Below are 26,738 nucleotides of genomic sequence, written 5' to 3'. Positions count from 1 at the left end.
AGGACAAGACCAGGGATACCATTTGGGCCAGATGCTTTTCGTGGGCCCCTGCTCAGGCTTCCCACTGGAGATACCAGGTTCCCTTTTCACACAGTCATTAATACAGAAGAAACTCACCATAAACTTAGCACCAGATAATACTTTAACATCTTTGTCATTTTTTCCATTTTTTTTTAATATACAGCGGATTCCTCTTAATTGGTCCATTGGTTAATTGGGGCAGCTGCTTATTTGGGACAACTCTTAAAGAACAAAAGCTAATTGAGAAAATAGCTGTGATTCCCTTCGTTTATTTTAGACACTCTCCTCATCATCATCACCATCAGGTGCCATACCCAGTTTGAGCTTTGTCTGCCATGGCCCACAACACTCCTGTCTCGGGTCAAGTGGATTAAACACTATGTCACTTAATTGGGACGGGAGATTTGCAAAACAGCTTCTAACAAGAGTCAGTCACACAAACTTGTGTGACTGCTAGACGCTACACTGTGCTTAAAGTGAACAGTTTTTAGGTAGTGTCATTTGCGTGCGTCTGTGTTCAAAAAGCTGTGATTTTTGCCGCTGAGGGTTGGCGAAAAATAAGCAGTAAGACAATTTAGAACTTTTTTGCTCACTGCGATTTTAAGCATTCAGGCTTGGAGATGCCAGAAACAGCCGGGAGTGAAAATGAAATTATTTCACTACTTCAACAAGTTAAGAACTGCAATGAATTTGAAGGTATTGACAATCATCTTGAATGTTACAAATGAAAATGAAGATCTGGAGGGTGGAATTATTGAGTCCATTCAATAGCAGTTTGCATTTTTATACCTTTTTGACTATTTAATGAAACTTCATCCAATTGGGACAGCCGCCTAATTGGGCCAAAATTATTTTAGACAACGTGCCCCAATTAACTGGAATCCACTGTATTTTTCTGATGCAATAATTTATCCAGTATTAGTTATTATGTCATACCTATACTTAGCCAATCAGAATAAAGTAACATGTTCTAACAATAACCTCCCACAAGTATGTTTATCCGTGTGTTACCTACGCAGCAGCCTATCATCATATCTTCCTAAACCATATCATTTTGATGGCCTTCTTTAACTTTTCAAGGTTCAAGATTGGTTAATGTCATTTCTAGCGCGCAATTGTAAAGGAGAATGAAATAATTGTGGTGATGCACCTTGTCAGGATGCTCTGTACTGCATATCAGTAGAATGATGTGAACATAGATGTGCAAAGTCCAGCCCTCTTCAGCCTTCTCAGAAAGTAGAGGCATCGGTAATATTTCTTTCACTTTCCCTCTCATTTCTGATTTTGTTCCAGTAAATCTTGCTCTATATTTTGTTTACCTGAATGTCATTTCAGTCCTTAGATCCTCAGAGCTGCACAGAATACTCCTGAATACAAATTCAACATCACTTTTTTCCTTTGCTACTGAATTTCCTCAGGCATGAACCAAGATCCTGTAACCTTACAGATTTTACATCTTTGTTTTCTTTGGTTTTACTCAGAATGTTCCCAAGAAAAATCTACCTTGTTCATATGAAACACCAAAAAAAAAAAAATCCAAGCATATTATTTGTACTTCAGGATTTGTAGGTAGGTCAAGCTCCCGGTTAGAGTATTTTCCTGGGTCACTTTTGTTGGATGGAATATTCCTTGTATTATGCAGTTCTAGTAAATTTATCAAAGCACATGTATGTCACCATATACAACCCTGAGATTCATTTTCGTGCGGGCACCCTTAGTAAATTGGGTGGCATGCTAGCGTAGAAGTTAGCACAACGGTTTACGGTACCAGCAACCCGTGTTCAATTCCTGCTGCTGCTTGTAAGGAGTTTGCACGTTCTCCCCAAGACCACGTGGGTTTCCTCCAGGTGCTCCGGTTTCCTCCCACAGTCCGAAGACGTAGTGGTTGGTAGGTTAGTTGATCATTGTAAATTGTCCCGTGATTAGACTCGGATTAAATCGGGGGATTGCTAGGCAGCATGGCTCGAAGGGCTTATTCAGCTTGTATCTCAATGAATGAATAAATTCATTCCTACGCACAAGCATAATAGAATAATGACCATAACAGAATGAGTGGAATACCGCACCAACTTGGGCATTCAGCCAATATGCAAAAGACAACAAACTGTGCAAGTACAAATAAAATAATAATAATAATAATAAATACATAAGCAATAAATATCCAGAACATGAGATAAAAGTCCTTGAAAGTGGGTCCATAAGTTGTGGGAACGGTTCAGTGATGGGGCAAGTGAAATTATCCCAGTGCAGGGGTGTCAAACTCATTTTAGGTCACGGGCCGGATTGAGCAAAATGCAGCTTCATGCGGGCCGGATCAGTCGGACGCGTGCGATCGCAGCTTTCGTTGCCTCCGTTTTTTCAGCCTGCTCTCATGTGTCTCAGTCTCTGCTATAACTACAAAGTGTTTCACTTCACAAATTCCGTTTCTTATGAAGAAGACTGCCGAGCAAGACTGCTGAATAAACACTAAAAACCCTGAAAACCTGGTACCTGAATAAACTCAGCATTAGCCATATCATACGCCATAGGCGCTTCGATTACTGGGGCCAGCTTTAATAGTAATTAGATATTATCTCGCGGGCCAAAGATAATTCCACCACGGGCCGGATTTGGCCCGCGGGCCTTGAGTTTGACATATATGCAGTACAGTATAAACATTTTTAGGTAGCATAAAATTCTCTGGCACTGACAGTCTCCGAATTAGCCGTAAGATTAAAGTAACTACTTTGTGAAGATACAGAAGTACAATGTGAGGACCTAGAGGTTTATTCAAGCACTTTAATTTATCCAAAAGAAGTCAGTGTGATCCTCAACAGATGAAAAGTCAAAAGACAAATTAATTATCTGTATAGTCACCGTACATCACCTTGAGATTTATTTTCTTTCGCACATTTACAGGCAAATAAAAATCACAATAGAAGTTATAAAAAATTATAAATAAGGCATAGAGGCATTGATCGTGTGGATAGTCAGAGACATTTTCCCAGAGCTGAAATGGCTAACACGAGAGGGCTCAGTTCTTGGAAGTAGGTACAGAGGAGATGTCAGGGGTAAGTTTTTTTAAATGCAGAGAATGGTGAGTGCGTGGAATGGGCTGGTGGAGACGGATACGATAGGGTCTTTTAAGAGTCTCCTGGATAGGTACATGGAGCTCTAAAAAATAGAGGGCTATGGGTAACCCTAGATAATTTCTAAACTAAGTACATGTTCAGCACAGCGTTGTGGGCCGAAGGGCCTGTATTATGCTGCAGGTTTTCTATGTTTCTAAATAACAAATGCTGAGAAACAAACCAACAAGCAAAAGAAGGCCAATGGTGCAAATAATTTAAAAAGTAAATAACAAGAAGAACATGAGTTGTAGAGTGCTTGAAAGTGAGTCTCTGGGTTATTGGGTCACTTCAGTGATGAGGTGAGTGAAGTTATCTGCGCTGGTTCAGGAGCCTGGATGGTTGTAGGGCAACAGCTGTTCCTGAACCTGGTAGCACGGGACCTAAGGTGGTAGCGAGAAGAAGGTAGCGGCCTGGACGATGTGGCTCCTTGATGGTGGATGCTGCTTTCCTGTGGCAGCGCTTCTTGCAAACGTACTCAGTAATGGTCCAGGTTCAGATTATTCTCAGAAGGAAAAAGAGGGCAAAGGAAATGGCCGGGGCGGCAGGCATCCCCGTTGATACTGTTAGCCTCTCTGATGCAATACACAGTGAAGGTGGGCTGGGTGGAAGGAAGGGGTGAGCCTGTGATGGACCGGCTGTGTTTAGCACTCTGAGCAGGTTCCGCAGGAAAGGAAAATGGAGAGAACAACAGATTTCACACTCTCTAAATTGATCTGATGGGGAACAATGATGAAAATCAAATAAAAGCAGGCTATTTATCAGTTTCCCTCTGCCAGCATGAATCTATGAATCTTATGACTCTATCGTTCATAAGAACCAAGCTACTCCTGGAATCCAGTGTGGTCAGTAACTGCTGCAAATGGTCCACAAATCTACACTCAGTGGCCACTTTGTTAAGAACGGCTGTACACCTATTCGGTAAGACAGACAGACAGACAGACATTCTTTATTGATCCCAAGGGAAATTGGGTTTCATTACAGCCGCACCAACCAAGAATAGTGTAGAAATATAGCAATATAAAACCATAAATGATTAAATAATAATGTTAATCATGCCAAGTGGAAATAAGTCCAGGATCAGCCTATTGGCTCAGGGTGTCTGACACTCCGAGGGAGGAGTTGTAAAGTTTGATGGCCACAGGTAGGAATGACTTCTTATGATGCTCAGTGTTACACCTCAGTGGAATGAGTCTCTGGCTGAATGTACTCCTGTGCCTAACCAGTACATTATGGAGTGGATGGGAGTCATTGTCCAAAATGGCATGCAACTTGGACAGCATCCTCTTTTCAGACACCTCATGTAATGCACATTTCAGGTAATGCAAATATCTAATCGGCCAATCATGTGGCAACAACTCAAAGTGTGAAAACATGTAGACATGGTCAAGAGGTTCCGTTGTTGATCAGATCAAACAACAGAAAGGGAAAGAAATGTGACTTTGACCATGGAATAATTGTTGGTGCCAGATGGGGTGGTTTGAGTATCTCAGAAACTGCGGAACTCCTGGGGTTTTCAAGCACAACAGTCTGTGGAGCAGGGATCTTCAGTCTGGTGTCCATGGATTGCTTGCTTAATAGTATTGGCCCATAGCATAAAAAGGGTTGGAAACTCTTGCTCTGGAGCTCACGGAGAATGGTGCCAAAAAACAAAAAAAACATTTAGTGAGCAGTAGCTCTGCGGATGAAAGATCAGAGGAGAATGGCCAGACTGGTTCAAGTTGACAGGAAGGTGGCAATAACTCAAATAACCACTCATTATTAAAACAGTGGCGTGCAAAAGAATGTCTCCGAATGCACAGCTCATTGAACATTGAAGTTGATGGCTGCAGCAGCAGAAGATAAAAGCATACCCTCAGTTCCTTCAGCTGGAGTTCTTTGTATCATTAAGTCCTTTCCTGCCTTTGGTGATGTGCACCTCTCGACTACAGTGTACAGAGGTTTGGGCCGTGTCGGTATTTGGCAAGTAGCTGTTATCAGGTAGCTGCACGCAGCAGTTTCTTTCTTGTACTCAGAGGATGGTTTCTTTTGTCCCCCTGCAGGAAGACCATCCAGGTGAAAATTGTGGATGACGAGGAGTACGAAAAGCAGGAAAACTTTTATGTTGTCCTGGAGAAGCCCAGATGGATGAAACGTGGGATTTCAGGTTTGCACATCTCAGAGATTTTGATCCATATTGTGCATACAAAGGCCGCGCTATAAAACTTATCATGGCCCTTCACCTCCGTTGGAAGTCACTTACTTCTAACAGTCTGCTCTACGCTCCGACCTGTGGCCAAGTGGTTAAGGCTTTGGGCTGGCGATCTGAAGGTTGTTAGTTCGAGCCTCAGCGTGTGTGTCCTTGAGCAAGGCATTTAATCACACACTGCTCCTGCACGTTTACAGCCCAGTGGCGGCGGTTGGTGCAGTGTGGACAAGATAAGACCTTGCAATCATTTTCCATGTTCCGTCAATGTCTTTATCATCCAATCGAAAACTTTCAGTTTAGTATTTCATCTACAGTGTGAAGTTCAGCTCTGATTCTCCATGATACTCCTGCCTTACATTACAATCTAACCCTCCTTATCATCATTGACTATTAGAAAAGAATAAAATAGAACTTCACTGGCATTGCTCAAGACAACAAGATTGTGGTGCTACTCCAGTCCATACAAAATAGGTATTTACAATGCATGCAGTATAGCCAAGCATTGGGTATAATTGGTCAAGTTATTGGATATGTTGTCAAGTCATTAGTTATATTGGCCAAGTTATTAGGTATATTGGTCAAGTCATTGGATATATTAGTCAAGTCATTGGGTATATTGGCCAAGTCATTGGGTATATTGGCCAAGTAATTAGGTATATTGGTCAAGTCATTGGATATATTAGTCAAGTCATTGGGTATATTGGCCAAGTCATTAGGTATATTGGTCAAGTCATTGGGTATATTGGTCAAGTCATTGGATATATTAGTCAAGTCTTTGGGTATATTGGCCAAGTCATTGGGTATATTGGCCAAGTCATTAGGTATATTGGTCAAGTCATTGGATATATTAGTCAAGTCATTGGGTATATTGGCCAAGTCATTAGGTATATTGGTCAAGTCATTGGGTATATTGGTCAAGTCATTGGATATATTAGTCAAGTCATTGGGTATATTGGCCAAGTCATTGGGTATATTGGCCAAGTCATTAGGTATATTGGTCAAGTCATTGGATATATTAGTCAAGTCATTGGGTATATTGGCCAAGTCGTTGAGTAAAGTTAAGGCAGAGGCCGATAGATCCTTGATTAGTCAGGGCATGAAAGGATACGGGAAGTAGGCAGGAGACTTGGACTGAGAGGGAAAATGGATCAGCCATGATGAAATGGTAGAGCAGACTCAGTGGGCCAAATGGCCCAATTCTGCTACTTTCTCTTATGGTCTTAAGACTTAATTTTTAAAAAATCCTATGTTTACATGCAACAAGTGACTTTGATAGTCCATAACACTCAAAAGCCATTGACAAGCTGGGGTGTCGCATCATTTGGCTGTATAAGAGCCCTTGGGGAAGCTGTTTTTCAGTCGTACAGTCTTGGCTAAGATATTTCTGCATCTGCTTCCAGATGGCAAGAGATTGAACAGACAGTTGGGATGGGATGGGTCTTTAATGATGTTACGAGTGCACTAGAGGCATTGAGAGTTGTAGATAGTCTCCAGGTCCGGTAGATGAGTCCTAGTGATGTGCTGAGCCATTCTAATCACCCGTTAGAGTGCCCTGTGATCTTTCTTGCTGCATCCAGAGTGCCACAGTTATTCTGAATGTCAATATTTGAAGTAAGGAGATTTTCTTCAACAGATCATAAAGTGTTGCCACAGCCCTCGTTATTTTCAAGGGTTTATCAACATTATAAGGCATAGGAGCAGAATTAGGCCACTCAGCCCATTGAGTCTATTCCACCATTCCATCAAGACTGATTTATTAACCCTCTCAACCCTATTCTGTTGCTTTCTCCTCGTACCCTTTAACACCCTTATCAACCTCTGCTTTAAATACACCCAACACACTTGGTCTCCATAGCTGTCTGTGGCAATGAATTCAAGGGATTCACTGCCCTCTGGCTAAAGAAATTCCTCCTCACCTCTGTTGTAAAGGGACGTCCTACTCTGAGACTGTGTCCTCTGATTCTAGACCTCCCTCGCTATAGGATACATCTTCTCCACGTCCACTCTATCTCGGTCTTTCGATATTAAGTAGCTTTCAATGAGATCCCCTCTCATTCTTCGAAACTCCAGTGGACACAGGACCAGAGCCATCATACGTTAACCCTGTCGTTCCCGGGACCGTTCTCGCGATCCTCCTCTGGACCCTCTCCAATGCCAGCACATGCTTTCTTAGATAAGGGGCCCAAAAGTGCTCACAACTGCTTTTATTTTTTTCTGTTTACTCCTTTAGTTTTGATATATTCGGTGCACATCGATCCACATTCCCACCATCAAATGGAGCAATGCCTTCATTGCTATCTAGTGCAATCGAGCGTGATCCACTGGGGTTGATCTGCACGGAGACCTTACTGGGGATCTGGGGCAGTGCAGCCACAATCACACCTTGAGCAGCCTTGTGAGGGCTGAGTGACCTACACCTGCCCCTATTTCATTGCGATCTTGTTTTAACCACTTGGACGAGGTCTGAGGTAACAAACCGTGCACTGACTGAACATGATCCCGGCCGATTCTCCCAGCAAGCAAGGCACGACCTCTAACATTGAATGCCACTTTTGATGCCATCAAGTGAACCATAACCTTTTCCCTCACCCCCAACCATGACCTTTAAATCAGGTCAGCAACGACAGGTTGAAGAGGGTCTTATATCATTTGAAGTAGTGGTTCTCGCCGAGCTAGGCAGTTAGCTTGCAGCCGTTTCATCACCAGTCGCGGTGACATCCTCAGTGCACAGACGTTGGTGGTTCTCTCTGGGAGGGCTCTCATTTACATAGCCCTCCCCATTCGGTCCCGATTGGCTATCCCTTCAGTTGACCTTTGAGTAGCGTTGGCCCGCGTTTCCTTAACTCTTAGCGGCTCGTAGGTGGCATCTATTTCGACATGTTTATTTACGGAGCAGTCAGGAGAGAACCCCGCTTCTACAAATTCTCGTGTCTGCTTCGTGTTTGACTGCGCCAGAACCCCTGCGGTGTCCCAGTTAAAGTGGTGCCCTCAGTCGCTGTGTACCGAGATCAGTGACACATCATTAAATTAGTCGTTATTTAAACTGTTATTTGTATAAAAGTGCATCTTCTATATTTGCACAGAGTATTCTTTAAAAATATAGAAATATTTCTCATTAGTGATGCAACTGATATATACTAGAAGTCATAAGTGGTATAACAGTATCTTCACCTGCTATATATCTAATCTCTTTCCTTTCTCTTTGCAGCTCTCTTACTGGCCGAAGGTAAGCTCTCAGTTTCTAACTGGGTTCCATTCATCGGGGGGGGGGTGGGGGTGGGGTTTTGTTACGGGACCCATTTCCCGGTGGTCTAATCTTGCCACTTTCAGCTCAGCACCAACTGAACAGAGTCCCCAAGTTCCTGGGCAGATGCCTTGTTGAGTCAGTAGAATGATGCGTCGAAGTCTGGGCAGACGACTTCTAACTGGTTAATCTAAACCCTAATGAACTTAACGTTAATGTTTTCCCAGCAGTTCTCGGCACTACTATTTTAACTCCCTTTTATTTTAACTTGATCACATCACACAGCTAGTCATCTGCTGAAAGTCAACAATGCATCTGTCCTTTCAGATACATACTGTACGTTTGCTTTAAGGCTTTAAGTAAGATGACTAAGAGGGATTGATTTCTTTTGCAGCGGCCTACTTACTGTGCCTGCGGGCATACGTAGGGGCCTAGAAAAATGTGCGTCAATGTGCCAGGCCAAGGAACAGCCACTGAGTTGATGAGGTATCCCAGGGCAACATACAAGGCCTAATCAAGGCCTAATGATAGTAGGGGCAGCACAGTGCTTTATAGTACCAGCGACCTAGGTTTAATTCCCAACACTGCCTGTGAGGAGTTTGCGCATTCTCCCCACGACTGCACAGGTTTCTTCCGTGTGCTCCAGTTTCCTCCCACGGTCCAAAGCTACATGGGTTGGTAGGTTAATCGGTCATTGTAAATCATCCTGTGACTTAGTAGTAGGCAGCTGTCAAACCCAGGGGATCACGGGTTTGTGCCTCTCCAGGGCGCAAGCCTGGACAGGAAGATTTGAAGAACCGGCTGTTGCCCATCGGCGGTTGAGCGGGTTCCCCCTCTCCACGTCACTGATGGAGTCCAAGGGAAGGGCAAGTGCCGATACAGTCTGGCACCGGTGTCGTCGCAGAGGTTGCCAGAGTGAAGTTGTAAACATCAGACTGCCTTAGGGACCCCGGCTCCGGATTTCTTCCTCAGGGTTTACTCCTGAAGCCTTTCCCAAGGGTAGGTATGGTCGCAAGGGAGCGGAGGTTTAAAATCAGAGTGTCCCTTCTCCTAGGTGGGCTGCCTTCCAAGGCTGACAAGCCCCACCTGCCCGAATCAACTGGTTTTGCCCGCCTTTGCCCCTTCTCTTGTCAGTAGAAACAGTTCCGCTGGGCCTAGTAGCTTAGCCACATGTGAAGGCCAAGAGTTAGACTTATTTTCAGAGGCTGTTAGAGACGCACGCCATTTAAAGCACTTTATAGGTAGTGGGAGCTTATCCCTACTAGCACCCCTGGCTATGACAACCTTAGGGACCTCCTGTGATTAGGCTACGGTTAAATTGAGGGCTGCTGGATGATGCAGCTCAGAGGGTCAGAAGAGTCTATTCCACTCTGCGCCTCAATTAGAAAAAAATTAAAATAAGAAGGAGAGTGTAACGTTGAATCAGGTCCGCGGGTGTTGCAAGTGAGACAGAAAGCACTCTCTGTGAATGGGTACGCTCCTCATTTATTTACAAACAGTAAAAATTCGATCAAACATTCCCGTTTCCCAAATGACAGGAACTACAAAGCTGAATATTCACCTAACGTACATGCATTCAGCAAACATACTTAGTTAAAAGCACACGCAGAGCATACCTTCCCGGTGGTCATGTTCCTCGCTTGCCTTAAACAAAAAGAGAGAGGGAGAGAGAGAGAGGGAGGGAGAGAGAGAGAGAGAGAGAGAGAGAGAGAGAGAGGGAGGGAGAGAGGGAGAGAGAGAGAGGGAGAGAGAGGGGAGAGAGGGAGGGAGAGAGAGGGAGAGAGAGAGAGAGAGACTGACTCTCACACATGCTCTCTATATACCCAGGCTGTTTGAGACTGGATAGCAAGTGGTTAGCCAATGGGAAAGGAAGCTGCAGTTTCTAAGCTAACCAATCATGATGGAAGCAACTTTTGACAATCAGAATAAGGCACAGAACTACTCTGTGAAGCCTCAGGACAGAGTGACATCAAGCTCAGCTATAATAGTTGGTAGCTGTCCTGGGGTACCTGGATATTGATTCTGCACCACAATGAAATGGAAAATCTAAGAAAGAGCTATCTAGTAGCTTTGCTGAGTATGTCCACCGGAAAATGAATCTTAGGATTGGATAGGCCTTATATGTTAGGTATGTCGCATCCAGAATTATTTCCAGGTGGCGGGCGATTTCCTTCCACATCGCTCTGACGTAGGGGGAAATCGTGTTCTAGGCAAGTTACAGCAGTGGTTTGCCATTGACTTCTGCCGAGTGAGTTTTTTTTTAAGAGATCACCAGCCCTTGACATATATGTAATTAGGTAATAGAATTTACTTTGAACTTTACTCTTCAGGCTTGAACTGGGCTTATCACATGGCTCTGCAGACTTTAGTATAAGAGGTTTCTGTCTTGATGGGGGGGGGGGGGGGGCAGCTGCAAATTTAAGTTTTTTTAAGGTAAAACTACCCATAAGACAAGTTTTCTACACAGCAAGTGGAGGGTGTGTGGAATGTCCCGCCCTGGTGGTAGAGACAACTACATTAGTTAAGAAATCCTTAGGTAGGCACATGACCCTAAGACCAGGATGAGGGCCTGTATTGTGCTGTAGGTTTTCTATGTTTCTATGACCTAGGAACAGAATTAGGCCACTTGGACCATTGAGTCTGCTCCACCATTTCACCACAGCTGATTTATTATCCCTCTCAACCCCATTCTTCCCAAAACCTTGGATGCCCAAACTAATCAAAAACCTATCAATCTCTGCTGTAAGTATACCCAGTGAATGTTAAAAAATGGAGGATATGTAGGAGGGAAGAGTTAGATTGATCCTAGAGTAGGTTATGCAAGGTCAACATCATGGGCCGAAAGGCCTGTACTGTGCTGTTGTGTTCTATGTACTGATTGACCATGGATATTGTGTCCGAGCTGAGTAGATACACAAGTCGGGGCGGTACGATATGGAGAGCAAGCTGTTGCCCGCGTAGCAAGCTCCCCCTCTCCACGCACCTGATGAACCCAAAGGAACGGCGGAGACCGATACAGTCTGATACCAGCAGCATCGCAGGAGTTGCCAGTCAGCGTTGAACTCAATGTCGGACTGCCTCAGGGAGTCCAGCTCTGGAGTTTTCCCTCAGGGTTCACTCCCTCAGCCTTCTCTATGAGTGGGTACAGCAGCAAGGCAGCGGAGGTCTGATATAAGAGTTTCCCTTCTCCTCGATGAGCCGCCAACCACAGCTGACGAGCCCCGTCTGCCCGAAGCGATTGGCTTTAAGGCACCAGTAGCCCGCCTTTGCCCCTTCTCCTGTCAGTAGAAACGGTTCTGCCAGGCTTAGTAGCTGAGCCACCATTGAAGGCCAAGAGTTGGTCTTGGCTGCCAGAGGCCAGTTGAGGTGCATGCCATTGGGAGCATTTAATAGGTAGTGGGGGCTTAAACCCACTACCACCCCCTCCCCCACCCCGGCTATAACAACTATGTAATGTAACAGTGCAAACACATCACTTGAAGTGGGGTCGGGCAGGGGGCTGTAGTTTGAGAATATGTCCTCACCTAACTGCACGGGTGCAGTGGGTCGGCACCGATTGTATTCCACCTTCTCAGAAACACCAGTGGAAATAATCGGTTGGGTAGCAACGAGTCGACCGGCCTCTACATCCCTACCTCCAGCTGAAAGCTCAACTTATATTTGCAACACCTTGCCTGCTGTCACGCAATAAGTAACACTGTTCTATAGCCTTGAACAGAATTAATTTCAAACCTTAATAACTTCTGCCCACGCATCCATTTCTCTCAGTTCTCTCTCTCTCTCTCTCTCTCTGTGGGAACATTCCCTTAGGCTGCCTTCATCTTTACTTTATGCTCCAGACAACTAGTGACATTTACCTCCCTGTCACCTGCCCAAAGATAGTCACTCTCCTCACAATCCCGCTTCTTACAGTTTTAGTTTCAAACCACGGTGCCGAATGCACTCACCGTGTTTGAATGAGGTTGTGTAGTGTTAAGTCAGTGGCCTCAGCTGCGTAGATGATAGGGGAAGAGTTTGATTGCCGGACATCACACTAGAGTGAAGAACGACCTGATATTTGGATGATTTAAACGCCGGGCTGGATGGATTGAAAAGGCGAGGGTCAGGCCAGTTCTGCTCACCGCTCTGTAATGTTTGCTCAGCCTCTTCGCTGCACTGAGGTGAGGCTCTGGGCCTGCTCTGGCTGCTCCGGGCTCCGTGCCTGCGGGCTCCATGACATTTTCAGACATCCCACTCTGCAAAGACTCGTTTCAGGGAGGTAGCACCATCAATTTACGGGAGACTTCCGGAACTTCCGGGAGAGGTGGGATGTCTGCAATAGAGTAGCTCCTTAGCAGCTAGCCAGCTAGTTTAAATAATGTTAGCTATGCTAGTGAACGAGTGACTCCTGTTAAACTCACCTCAACAGTGATTTAACCCACCATGGGCAATAGAAAAGTCACTGTTGCAAACAGTGCAGCGAGCAACACTATTTTTGTCATTATTTTTGACCCCTATTAGGCAGGGGTACACTTTAGTGTAGACTGGGGTGAAGTACATTTTATATTTTCTTTTTTTGGAACACTCTGCCATGATGCTCTCTCTCTCTCGCGGTCTCTCTCTCTCTCTCTCTCATGCTCTCTCTCTCTCTCGCACTCTCTTTCGATCTCTCTCATGCTCTCTCTCACTCTCTCGCGCTCTCTCTTGCTCTCGCGCTCTCCCTCAAAAAAATCAATTTCCGGGATATTGTATATAACTTGCGGGCGTCAAGGAGCCGCTATCAATATGCCGGAGACTCCCAGAACTTCTGGGAGAGGTGGGTTGTCTGTATTTTCCTTGGCTATGCGATGAACTGAAGCTGAGGCTTTGGGCCTGCTCTGCCTGTTTCAGGCTTCATGCCTGTGGACGTGGTGACATTTTCCTCTGCTGTGTGATGAACTTAGGCTGTGGGCCTACTCCAAGCTTCGTGTCAATTGACTCAGTGTTGTTCTGAATGCTGTTTGCTTGCTGTTATTGTTTGCACAATTTGTTTCTTTCTCTCTCTGTGCATCGGGTGTTTGTTAGTCTTTTTGGGTTCCTTTGGGTTTCTTGTTGTGTGGCTGCCTGTAAGGAGATGAATCTCAAGTTTGAATAATGTATGCATATTTTGATACTAAATGTACTTTGAAATTTGAACTGGAGGCTTTCTAATTACTCTGACCACCCCCCGCCCCCAGCTGATTGATGGGTTGAACTCTTTGAAGGCAATGCCAATGAATATGAAGAGGAGGGCATTAATCTTTCAACACACACAAAATGCTGGTGGAACACAGCAGGCCAGGCAGCATCTATAGGAAGAAGCACTGTCCAATAGGACCAAGGGTCTCGGCCCGAAATGTCGACAGTGCTTCTCCCTATAGATGCTGCCTGGCCTGCTGTGTTCCACCAGCATTTTGTGTGTGTTGCTTGAATTTCCAGCATCTGCAGATTTCCTCGTGTTTGCTCTTTAAATTCAGTACCGCGAAGCCTCTGCCAGTGATGCCTACACTGAAGAAGTGGAAGGGTCTCGGCCCGAAACGTCGACAGTGCTTCTCCCTATAGATGCTGCCTGGCCTGCTGTGTTCCACCAGCATTTTGTGTGTGTTGCTTGAATTTCCAGCATCTGCAGATTTCCTCGTGCTTGCGTTAATCTTTTGGTTGGAGATTGTTAATTTCTGGCACTTTGGTGATATGAAAGCGACAGGTCACTTGATACCCAGGACAAAGGAGATGGATATCATTATGGACCCAGAGCCAATGGGACGAAATGTGTTCTCGCACGCAGAAAGGATCAGAACAAGAGTTTCTTGTTTCGTGGCAGCTTGTAAGGAGACGAATGTCAAGTTTGTATAATGTGTGCATTCTTGGATAATAAATATACTTTGAACTTTAAACAACGTACTTCAGCAGACAGAAGTTAGTGAAACGCTTTACAGCACCAGTAACCTGAGTTCAAGTCTACCACTATCTGTAAAGAGTTTACACATTCTTCCCCTGGGTTTCCTCCCGTGCTTCAAAGGCGTACTGGGCAGCAGGTTAATTGGTCACATGGAGATAATTGGGTGGTACAGGCTCATCGGTCCAAAGGACCTGTTACTGTGCTAAAACTAAAATAAATTAGTTCAGAGCTTTATGTAGAATAAATACTGAATATTGGTTTTCTGTTTCATGTCTGGTTGTTCTTTCGCTTGTTTGCTATGCGCCATGTCATATGACATCATCATTATGCGCCGTGTCGTATGACGTCAACATGTGTGCCGTGTTGTATGACGTGGGTGATCGTGGTCTTCCCATGACCATGAATGTTCTTGGGACATTTTTCTACAGAAGTGGTTTGCCATTGCCTTCTTCTGGGCAGTGTCCTTACAAGACGGGTGACCTCGACAATTATCAGTACTCTTCAGAGATTGTCTGCCTGGCGTCAGTGGCCTCATAACCAGGACTTGAGATCTGCATCGGCCACTCGCAAGACCATCCACCACCTGCTCCAGTGGCTTCACGTGACCCTGATCGGTGGGGGATAAAAGGGTGCTACACCTTGGCCAAGGGCGACCTGCAGGCTAGCGGAGGGAAGGAGCGCCTTACATCTCCTTTGGTAGAGACATGTCTCTAGCCTGCTACCCAAAGTCAAGAATAACACCACAAAAAATGCTGGAGGAACTCAGCAGGTCAGGCAGCATCAATGGAGAGGAAGAAAGAAACCTGACTTGCTGAGTTTCTCCAGCATTTTGTGTGTGCCACTCTGAGTTGTTAGCATCTCTTGTGCAGAACCTCTTGCCTTTATAAAGTCCAAGTCAAGATAGTCGTAGCTTAATGTGGGAGGGAATGGTCAAGAGTATGAGATAAATTTATTTGTCACATGTGCATCGAAACATCGAAACAGACAGTGAACTACATCGCTTCCAGCAAATCAAATCAGCGAGGATTATGCTGTGTCTCAATTGGATAAACTGGATAGAACCTTGATACACTTGCTATGGCATGATTTGTTCACAGTTTGTCATTATAAGCAGACCTGTCTGATGTATTGAAAGGAGACTCTCTCAGTCTGGTGAAGCCAGGCCAGTTCCCGACTGAACAGATTCCAGTTTAAAACTGCCTAGGTGACCTATTTCTAATGCTTGCTGTTGGGCTCTAATCGTGGTGAATCAGAATAAGGCTTAATATCAGTGACATTTGTCATGAAATTTGTTGGTTTGTGGCGGTAGTATATAAGAAATTCTTTTAACTACAAGAAGAAAAAAAATACATAAAATTAAATCAAATAAGTATTGCAAATAAGTGTCTTGCTGTGATACGGTGACACCTCTTTTGCCCCTATTAGGGAGAGAGAGAGCCTGTGGTACGTTGAATTACTGGGTGAATGAGTAGTCTTTGGGGTACTACAATTCTGTGTCTTTATTGATGCGTTGTGGTGGGGGGCAACAATACTTTTTTTGCTAATGGGGAGGAGGGGGTCATTGCTTTGCTGCTGCTTACGTGTGGGAGGGGGGAGCTGGAGGGGTTTTGGGATTCTAACATTTGACTGTCATTCATTCTTCAGGGCACTCCTCTGTTTTCATGGATGTTTGTAAAGAAAAAGAATTTCAGGATGTATATTATATACATTTCTCTGGCATTAAATGTACCATATAACCATATAACAATTATGGTTATAACAAATATAACACGGAAACAGGCCATCTCGGCCCTTCTAGTCCGTGCCGAACGCTTACTCTCACCTAGTCCCACCGACCTGCACTCAGCCCATAACCCTCCATTCCTTTCCTGTCTATATACCTATCCATTTTTTTTAAATTAAAAAAATGAACCTGCCTCTACCACTTCTACTGGAAGCTCATTTCACACAGCTACCACTTTCTGAATAAAGAAGTTCCCCCTCATGTTACCCCTAAACTTTTGCCCCTTAACTCTCAACTCATGTCCTCTTGTTTGAATCTCCCTACTCTCAATGGAAAAAGCCTATCCACGTCAACTCTATCTATCCCCCTCATAATTTTAAATACCTCTATCAAGTCCCCCCTCAACCTTCTACGCTCCAAAGGATAAAGACCTAACTTGTTCAACCTTTCTCTGTAACTTAGGTGCTGAAACCCAGGTAACATTCTAGTAAATCTCCTCTGTACTCTCTCTATTTTGTTGACATCTTTCCTATAATTCGGTGACCAGAACTGTACACAATAATCCAAATTCGGCCTCACCAATGCCTTGTACAATTTTAACATTACATCCCAACTCCTATACTCAGTGCTCTGATTTATAAAGGCCAGCGTACCAAAAGCATACCTATTGAAACCTAGTAAAAAGAGAGCAAAGGAGGATGTTTCCAAACGTGTGAGAGTCTAAGACCAGGGAATTCAGCCTCAGAATAGAGGAACGTCAATTTAGAATGGAGATGGGGAGGAATTTCTTTAGCTGGAGGGGGGGTGAATCTGTGGAATTCGTTGCCACAGGCGACTGTGGAGGCTAAGTCACTGGGTGCATTTAAGGTAGAGGCTGATAGACTTTTGATTGGTCAGGGCATGAAGGGATATGGGGAGAAGGCAGGGGATTGGGGTTGAGAAGGAAAATGGATCAGCCATGATGAAATAGCAGAGCAGACATGATGGGCCAAATGGCCTGATTCTGCTCCTATATCTTATGGTCTTAAAATAGTGAGGTGGTATTGATGGGTCGGTTCATTGTCCATTCAGATATCTGATGGAGGAGGGGAAGAAGCTGTTCCTGAATCATTGAGTGTGTGGCTTCAGGCTTCTGTATTCCCTTCCTGATGGAAGTAATAAGAAGAGGGCAAATCCTGGGTGGTGGGTGTCCTTAATGATGGATGCCACCTTTTAGAGGCATCGGCTTTTGAGGATGTCCTTGATGCTGGGGAGACGAGTGGCTTAGATTCTTTCAAAACCCATTTGCTTCTTCCTTCTCCTGACAACGATGAAGGGGTTTTCTTTTTAAAGTGAGGATGCCCACTAAACAGAACATCTGACACTAGACTGTGCAGTGGAAACTTTAATAAAGCTGGAAAGTTTGGAAAGCTGGCGGGAAGTGAGGAGTGTGAGAGTGGAGAAAGGAGAGCAGGATGGTGGGATGAGCACTGGGCTGATTGATCTACAGGCTCTGGATCCTACTGTCTCAAAAACATGAAAATTAGGTCTGGATGGAGTCCTTTGCTGGTAGACTCAATTCATAACTCAGTGGTTTGTACTGTTGCAGGCAGGCAGCACCTGTGGAGAATGGAAAGATTCATTCTTTCATGTTGGACACCACTGTCAGAAGCAATTTTTATTTAGTTGTCTTATTGGAACTTGTATCTCAATTTCTTTCTGTGACCTAAATGAAGGCATCAACTTTGAAAACCCACTCTTCACAAATAATAGGCCTCATAGGGGGATTAGAAGTGGAAAGAGTGAGCATTTTCAAGTTTTTGTGTGCCAATATCTCTGAGGTCCTAACCTGGTCCCAACGTATCGATGCAGCTATAAAGAAGGCAGGGGAGTGGCTATATTTCATTAAGAGTTTGAGGAGATTTGGTTTGTCACCTAAAACACTCGAAAACTTCTGCAGATATACTGTGGAGAGCATTCTAAATGGCTGCGTCACTGCCTGTTATGGAGGGGGAAACTATTGCACAGGGATAAAATGTGCCTCAGAGAGTTGTAAAATATGCAGCTCCATCATGGGCACTAGCCTCCATAGTATCCGGGTCATTTTCAAGGAGTGGTACCTCAGGAAAGCAGCATCCATCATTAAGGACCTCCCTGCCCAGGACGTGCCCTCTTCTCACTGTTACCATCAGGAAGGAGGTACAGGAACCTGAAGGCACACACTCAATGGTTCAGGAACAGCTTCTTCCCCTCTGCCATCCGATTCCTAAATGGAGATTGAACCCATGAACACTACCTCACTACTTTTTAATTTCTGTTTTTGCACAATTTATTTAATTTAACTTGTTAGTATATATCCTTACTCCAATCCACAGGATTCTTTCGCTATATTATCAAATATTGCTTTGTACTGCTATTGCTAAGTTAACAAATTTCACGACATATGACGGTGGGATTAAACCTGATTCTGATAATAACTGAAAAGTGAATCAAAACTGTGATGGACATATCTTCCTTTGATTCCAACCTTTACCCTTCCTCCACCCCAGCACTGTTCACTCGACTTCATTAATTATCATGCTGCGTCCGTACATTACTGGCAATTATCTTGATTAATTTAAATCTTTGATGTTTACTGGGCTGCGAGCCTAATCCATATCAGAGAGGCCATTGGCACTTAATGTTCAGCCAGAATTGAATTTGATTGAGAAACATTCCCCTTGCTAAGGCCACTCAGTTGTCTTTTATCTCTCTCTCTAACAGGGATTATGCATTTATTTCTGCACCATTTATTAATGCAAAAGGACTAATTAACATTAGTTCATACCAATCTCTGCAAAATCATCATTGAAAAATAGCTATTGCCCGTTACACCACTGGCGTTTCGGGCAGCAGTGAAGGTCCTCCATCTCTGGCGGTGTTCGGGGCTTCCTTCATCGTGTCAGTAGCTTCCTCTCGGTTTTCACTGTCAGCCATGCAAATCCCGGGTGGAGACTCAGGAATACCGCCACACTCAGATGTAGAAAGATTCTTCATTGCTCTTTCCGTAACAATTTTGTTTTATCAGTCAGGGTTGTTAGCCCTGAGCTGAACCCCCGAACCTGGAGGATCGATGGACCACTCTTAGTCTGGCCTCTGCCCGCTGACCTGTGTGGCATGGGTGACCCTACCAAGAGGCAAAGCATAAAGCCCAGACTCCAGCCAATATTGCGCTCCAGGTCACTGTGAGGCACGCAAGCCTCCAAACCCTACGACAAGGCTGTGGTCCTTTTGGAGGTGTGAAGAAATGGTCTTTGGTTTGATGATTGTTGGGTTCATAATCTTCAAAGCCATCGGGTACTCCTCTCAACTCCACATTCAGAATCTAGGTGGTACAAACTTGCAGTGGATACCAAACCCATCCTGTGCCTCCTGTGCATTACCAATTTACCCGGTCCCTTCAGATCATTTAAATCTAACAGTGTCCCAACTCTCCTCAGTTTTACCTTCAAAAATGATGCAGATCCAGCCTGAGCACGTCAGTTCCACTTGTAGCAACCCCACGCAGCATAAAGCTCAACTGGGTTTAACCTGTGCCCCTGACAGCATAAACCATAATGTAGGAGAAATGTCTGGAATCCCTGAAAATGCTCTGAAATTTTAAAAATAATGAGTAAATTCCGACTAATGAATGATTCAAAGCTAGATAGATAGATAGATAGATAGATAGATACTTTATTCATCCCCATGGGGAAATTCAACTTTTTTTCCAATGTCCCATACACTTGTTGTAGCAAAACTAATAACATACAATACTTAACTCAGTAAAAAAATATGATATGCATCTAAATCACTATCTCAAACAGCATTAATAATAGCTTTTAAAAAGTTCTTAAGTCCTGGCGGTTGAATTGTAAAGCCTAATGGCATTGGGGAGTATTGACCTCTTCATCCTGTCAGAGGAGCATTGCATCGACAGTAACCTGTCGCTGAAACTGCTTCTCTGTCTCTGGATGGTGCTATGTAGAGGATGTTCAGAGTTTTCCATAATTGACCGTAGCCTACTCAGCGCCCTTCGCTCAGCTACCGATGTTAAACTCTCCAGTACTTTGCCCACGACAGAGCCCGCCTTCCTTACCAGCTTATTAAGACATGAGGCGTCCCTCTTCTTAATGCTTCCTCCCCAACACGCCACCACAAAGAGGGCGCTCTCCACAACTGACCTATAGAACATCTTCAGCATCTCACTACAGACATTGAATGACGCCAACCTTCTAAGGAAGTACAGTCGACTCTGTGCCTTCCTGCACAAGGCATCTGTGTTGGCAGTCCAGTCTAGCTTCTCGTCTAACTGTACTCCCAGATACTTGTAGGTCTTAACCTGCTCCACACATTCTCCATTAATGATCACTGGCTCCATATGAGGCCTAGATCTCCTAAAGTCCACCACCATCTCCTTGGTCTTGGTGATATTGAGACGCAGGTAGGTCACTGCCTCAGTAAAGCAGGCAATATAATCAAAGAGCCCAGTCACCCTTAACATTCTTTCTTCAACCCTCCTCACATTGGGCGGGAGATACAAAAGCCTATACTTACAGTACTGTGCAAAAGCTAGGGTGCCTAAGACTTTTGCACAGTACTGTAGTAATTTAATGTATTGCACTGTACTGCTGCCACAAAAAAAAAAAACAAATTTCAAACACGAGGAAATCTGCAGATGCTGGAAATTCAAACAACAACACACACAAAATGCTGGTGGAACACAGCAGGCCAGGCAGCATCTAGAAGGAGAAGCACTGTCGACGTTTCGGGCCGAGACCCTTCATCAGGACTAACCGACAGGAAAGATAGTAAGAGATTTGAAAGTAGTGGGGGGAGGGGGAAATGCGAAATGATAGGAGAAGACCGGAGGGGGTGGGATGAAGCTGAGAGCCGGAAAGGTGATTGGCGAAAGTGATACAGAGCTGGAGAAGGGAAAGGATCATGGGACGGGAGGCCTCAGGAGAAAGAAAGGTGGGGGGAGCACCAGAGGGAGATGGAGAACAGGCAAACAACTAAATATGTCGGGGATGGGGTAAGAAGGGGAGGAGGGGCATTAACGGAAGTTAGAGAAGTCAATGTTCATACCATCAGGTTGGAGGCTACCCAGCCGGTATATAAGGTGTGGTTCCTCCAAACTGAGTTTGGATTCATTTTGACAATAGAGGAGGCCATGGATAGACATATCAGAATGGGAATGGGACGTGGAATGACCTTTTGAGTGATGATAAACCTGATTCTGATATGGGTCTCATTGTGGACTGAGAGTGGGAAGGGGGTAGAGAGAGGGGAGCAAGCAGGAGGCACCAGAGAGACATTCTATAATGATCAATGAACAAATGTTTTGGAACCAAATACACCTTGCCTGTTGTCTCAGGGCTGAGTGTGCACCTGCCACACCCCAACCCCCTGGTCCTGGCACTCCTTCTCTGCCACCTGCCCCACACCCCTCTCATGGCACTCCACCATCGCCATTCCTAGCATCCTTTGCGCCCACTTGATTTACAAACTTGCTCTCCGCTCCATGTTGACAAACACAGTACTATGCAAAACTCTGAGACATCCTTGCTATATCTATGTGTCCTAAGACTTTTGCACAGTACTGTATGTACTACCAGGCTGAAGGACAGCTTCAATAAGTACATCAGTAAGATTGACTCTTGACCTCACAATGTCAGTAGAATGGACTCTTGACCTCACAGTCTTGGTAAAATGGACCCTTCACCTCACAATCTCAGTAAAATAGGCTCTTATCCTCAGAATTTCAGTAAAATGGACACTTGACCCCACAGTCTCGGTAAAATGGACCATTCACCTCACAATCTCAGCAAAATGGATTGTTCACCTCACAATCTCAGCAAAATGGACCGTTCACCTCACAATCTCAGTAAAATAGGCTCTTAACCTCAGAATTTCAGTAAAATGGACATTTGACTTCACAGTCTTGGTAAAATGGACCCTTCACCTCACAATCTCAGTAAAATGGATTCTTAACCTCACAATCTCAGTAAAATGGATTCTTAACCTCACAATCTCAGTAAAATGGACTCTTAACCTCACAATCTCAGTAAAATGGATTCTTAACCTCACAATCTCAGTAAAATGGATTCTTAACCTCACAATCTCAGTAAAATGGAGTCTTGACCTCACTATCTACCTCACTGTGTCTTACCTTACTGCCTACCTACACTTCACTCTCTCTACCTGTAACAGCTTGTTTGCGTTCCCTTTTTCTTTTCCTTTGTTCTACCTCAATGACCGTTGTAATGGACAGCTTGCGAAACACCTTTTTCACTCTACCTCCGTACGTGTGACAGTAATAGGCCAAGTTACCTCACAGCACCTCGTTAATCATTCCGTTTTTTTGGGGGGAAAACGCTAAGGCTAAAAACAGGTAACGTTTTTATATTCACCTTGTTACAGCCTGACTCAATCGACTGTGGACTTTAAGCTCACATTTAGCGACGTTAACTGTCGATGTTAAATACTGTGCTTATGAACCAACTCCGAGAGGCTGCTATTCATCACTTAGCAAGATTGCCCACGAGCAGAGCTTCCTCGTTATTCATGGTTGGTCAGCTTCTCCCAGCTTCACATCATGCCTGCAGGAAAATTCTGAAAGTGGCACTGAAATACTCGGTCCGAAGGAGCATATTGTGTATTAAGCAGTGCACGACGCTTGGTCATAATGACTTAAAAAAGTTTGGAACTATTTATTATTGTCAATATTTAATAATCCTTTTTGGAAGTAAATATATTGTAGCAAGGGTGGGAGAACAGGGAAATTAAGATTAAATAATTGTTTTCTCCTTTACACCTGAATGATGTGGAGAGGGGGAGATGTTGGGAGGGACTGTCAAAGAAGAATGTAAAATTGGTAATTAGTTTAATACTATCAGATGTACCGAACTACAGTGGTATTGATACTACCCATACAGATCAGTTCACAACATCAGTACATTGAGGCACACAAAGGTATAGCTATGACAATGATGATCATCATTTTTATGTGGCATGTCATATTGTCGTGGTCGGTCACGGTCTCATGACCATGATTGTTCTTGGCAAACTTTTCTACAGAAGTGGTTTGCCATTGCCTTCATCTGGGCAGTGTCTTTACAAGATGGGTGACCTCCCCCACCCCCCCAGCCATGATCAATACTCTTCAGAGATTGTCTGCCTGGCGTCAGTGGTCGCATAACCAGGACTTGTGATCTGCGCCGGCTGCTCGTACGACCCTCCACCATCTGGTCCCGTGGCCTCACGTGACCTTGATCAGGCGGGTGGGCGCGGCTAAGCAGGTGCTACACCTTGTGCAAGAGGGGTGGGGGGGGGGACTAAGCAGGTGGTACACTTTGCTCAAGGGTGACCTGCAGGCTGGCGGAGGGAAGGAGTGCCTTACGCCTCTTTTGTTAAAGGTTTGTCTCCACCCCACCACCTGAAAAGCTATAACAGAAGGCAGAATACAGTGTTAAGGCTACAGAGAAAGTTCAGGCAGACAATAGGTACAAAACCATGATAAGGTAGATTGCGAGGTGAAGAGCCTATCTAATCATACAAGAGTTATCAACATCTCCAAAGACCTATCCTGGGCCTAATATATTGATGCAATTACGAAAGAGGGCAGGCGAGCGGCTATGTTGCATGAGGATTCTGAGGAGATTTGGGAACAGCTTCTTTCCAACTGTGATAAGACTGCTGAACAGATCCTGACCCGGATCTGGGCCGTACCTTCCAAATATCCGGACCTGACTTGCACTACCTTACTTTCCCTTTTCTATCTTCTAATTATGATTTATAATTTAAATTTTTATTATACTTAATTCGATTTGTACTTCAGGGAGCGCGAAGCGCAGAATCAAATATCGCTGTTGTAGCGGTGTGCTACACGCAGCGCTGCAATAAACGACACGGAGTCGGTGAGCTGCAGCTGCAAAAGAGATTTATTCAAACTTCGCGGCCTCGCTTTAAAGCCTTCCTGATCCCGTCCTCCCCGGGCGGGAATACTGTAGGGGGCGCGTATTCACAGTCCTGTCCCGCGTGCGGGCTTTTCCCCTTGCTGGTGAAGCAGGCTTGGCGCCCTCTTTGGAACCGGCCGCTTTGTGAGCCAGTTCGAGTGCGCTGGGAAGTGGGCCGCCACACTGTGATGATTGTACGCTCTATTATCAATTGTTTGGTGACAATAAAGTAAAGTACAGTAAAGATCTGGTATGTCATCAAAGACTTGAGCAAATTTCTACAGATGTAACAGATGTGGAGATCATTCTAACTAGTTGCATCACTGTCGAGTATGAAGGGGCCCTTGCACTGCAAAGACCTGTAAACTCTGTCAGCTCAGACTTTTCTGGATGTCTTCAAACTGGCAGCATCTATCGTTAAGGACCTCACCCCCATCACCCAGGATGTGCCCTCTTCTCATGAGAGGAGGTACAGAAACCTAGACACACACTCAACATTTTAGAAACAGCCTCTTCTCCTCTGCCATCAGATTTCTGAAAGGACAATGAACCCATGAACACCAGCTCAATATTTTTGTTCTCTTGCATTATTTATTTAATTGGGGTTTTTTAAAATACGTACCTATTTCACATTTCTTATTATAATTTATAAAGTATTTGATGCATTGCACAGTGGTGCAGGTTGTCCATTGTGTCTGACGGTGCGCCTGTGCGGGGGAGATCTACAAGGCGGAAAAGCCACTCTCTCGATCTCAGGAGTCCAGTGGTATGAGCAAGCGTTACAAACTGGGGTCTTCCTTGGGCGCAGTGGACGACCGTGACGACTTCCGTGCCCTTGTCGTGGCCTTCGCTCTCCACGGCCTCGTCTGCCCGGTCCGCTGGAGCTGACCCCGCATGCTAGGTCAGGCAGGTTCCGGCCTCACCGGGGTGCGAGACCCGCCGGCCACCCTCACCTGGTTTAGCCCACCTGTCGAGGCGCTGTGCAAAGGTGTGCAAACGGCCACAGGTGAGAGCTGAGTGTCCGGTGGGGACCAAAGGTGAGTGAGCTGCCCCAGAGTGGGCACGACAAGCTCCTTCACCAGAGTTGCTACCCCTTCACTGGACACCCCATATACCCCATGTACTGCACTGCTGCCACAAGACAACAAATTACATATGTTCCGGATAATAAACCTGATTTTGATACTGAAGAGGATCACTCAGTAGTCTTATAACAGTGGGGTAGAAACTGTCCTTGAGGGCATACGTGCTTTCAGAATTCCATACCTTCTGCCCTTTGGGAGTGAGGAGAAGAGAGAATGTTAAGGGTGGACGAGGTCTTTGAATCGGCTGGCTGCTTTACTGAGGGAATGAGGACTTTAGAGAGAATCCACCAAGGGGAGGGCTGGTTTCTGTGAGGCGCTGAGCTGTTTTGACAACTCTGTACAGTTTCTTGGCCAGAGCGGTTACCGTACCAAGCCATTATGCACCTGGATGCTTCCTCTAGCGCGTCTAGAAAAACTGGTGAGGATTGATGGGGGCAGGCTGAGTTGTTTCGGCCTGCTGAGGGAGCAGAAGCGCTGGTGTGCTTTCTCGCACGGTTTATGGCATGGTGAAAATCAGTACTGTTCATCAGAAATCCTATCGCAAATGCCATTTCAGCATCCCAGATAATCAGCCCTACTTCAGGAAGAGTTGCTGAAGGTGCGATTTAACAGGCTATAACTGTTCTAATGCCTCATCTTTGACTGGATTAATTTGACTTTTTTTGTGTGTTAAGCTGTGTAAGACAGGACTCTGCAGAAATTATTTTTTTCTCCTGCTGTACAAAATTGCTACCGTTGGGTTCCATATGGGCAGTTATATTGGACTCTGTAATGGAGACAGATCAGGACCAGGCTGGAAGGGAATTAAGCCAGATGGAATTAATATAGAATGAGGTATCTGGCAAGAGGGTCCACAGCCCACACCATCCCTCTGAGCTGTGACAAAGAGGGCTGATTGATGATAGTGGCAAAAGCATTAACGACAGACAGCAACACAGCAGTAACCGCACCCCCTGCACTGCGGTCTGCATCTGGTTGGAAGTCAACAGAATCCGGCTTATTATCAATGACACACTGGATTTCTTGACATTTGTAGATATGCAGCAGTGGGACGGTGCAATACATTAAAAATTACTAAACTTCACAACAATAAATATTAAAAATTAGTTCAAAACAGGAGCAAAAGTGAGGTAGTGTTCCTTGGTTAATGTGGTCCATTCTGAAATCTGATGGCATGAGTGTGTGCCTTCAGGCTCCTGTACCTCCTTCCTGATGGTAATAATGAAAAGAGGACATGTCCTGAGTGGTGGAAGACCTTTGTGATGAATGCTGCCTTCTTGAGGTGTCACCTTTTGAAGACATCCTTGATGGTGTGGACGCTTGTGTCCATGATAGAGCTGGCTAAGTTTACAACTCTCTGCACTTTTTTTCTGATCCTGTGCAGTGGTCCCCCCCCCCCCCCCATTCCAGATGGTGATACAATCAGTCACAATACTCTCCATGGAACATTTGCGGAGTCTTTGGTAACATAGCAAACCTCCTCAAATTCCCAATGAGAAATGGGTGCTGGCATGTCTTT

At 44.9% G+C, this 26,738-nt stretch overlaps 1 protein-coding gene across 2 annotated transcripts in view; it reads left to right on the top strand.

Moving 5' to 3' along the window:
• LOC140716491 (sodium/calcium exchanger 3-like) overlaps positions 1-26,738 on the top strand; it is a 604,478-nt gene that overhangs the window by 525,089 nt on the left and 52,651 nt on the right. For both annotated transcript variants that reach the window (XM_073029274.1, XM_073029275.1), the window contains exons 3-4: positions 5,171-5,274; positions 8,525-8,542. In XM_073029274.1, coding sequence (XP_072885375.1) covers positions 5,171-5,274; positions 8,525-8,542 — 122 coding nt within the window. The remainder of the gene's footprint in view (positions 1-5,170; positions 5,275-8,524; positions 8,543-26,738) is intronic.

The sequence above is a fragment of the Hemitrygon akajei genome, chromosome 25 (genome assembly GCF_048418815.1).
Source record: "Hemitrygon akajei chromosome 25, sHemAka1.3, whole genome shotgun sequence".
NCBI classification, from domain to species: domain Eukaryota; kingdom Metazoa; phylum Chordata; class Chondrichthyes; order Myliobatiformes; family Dasyatidae; genus Hemitrygon; species Hemitrygon akajei.
Note: the sequence above shows the minus strand (reverse complement) of the source record. Positions and strands in the feature narration are given on the sequence as shown.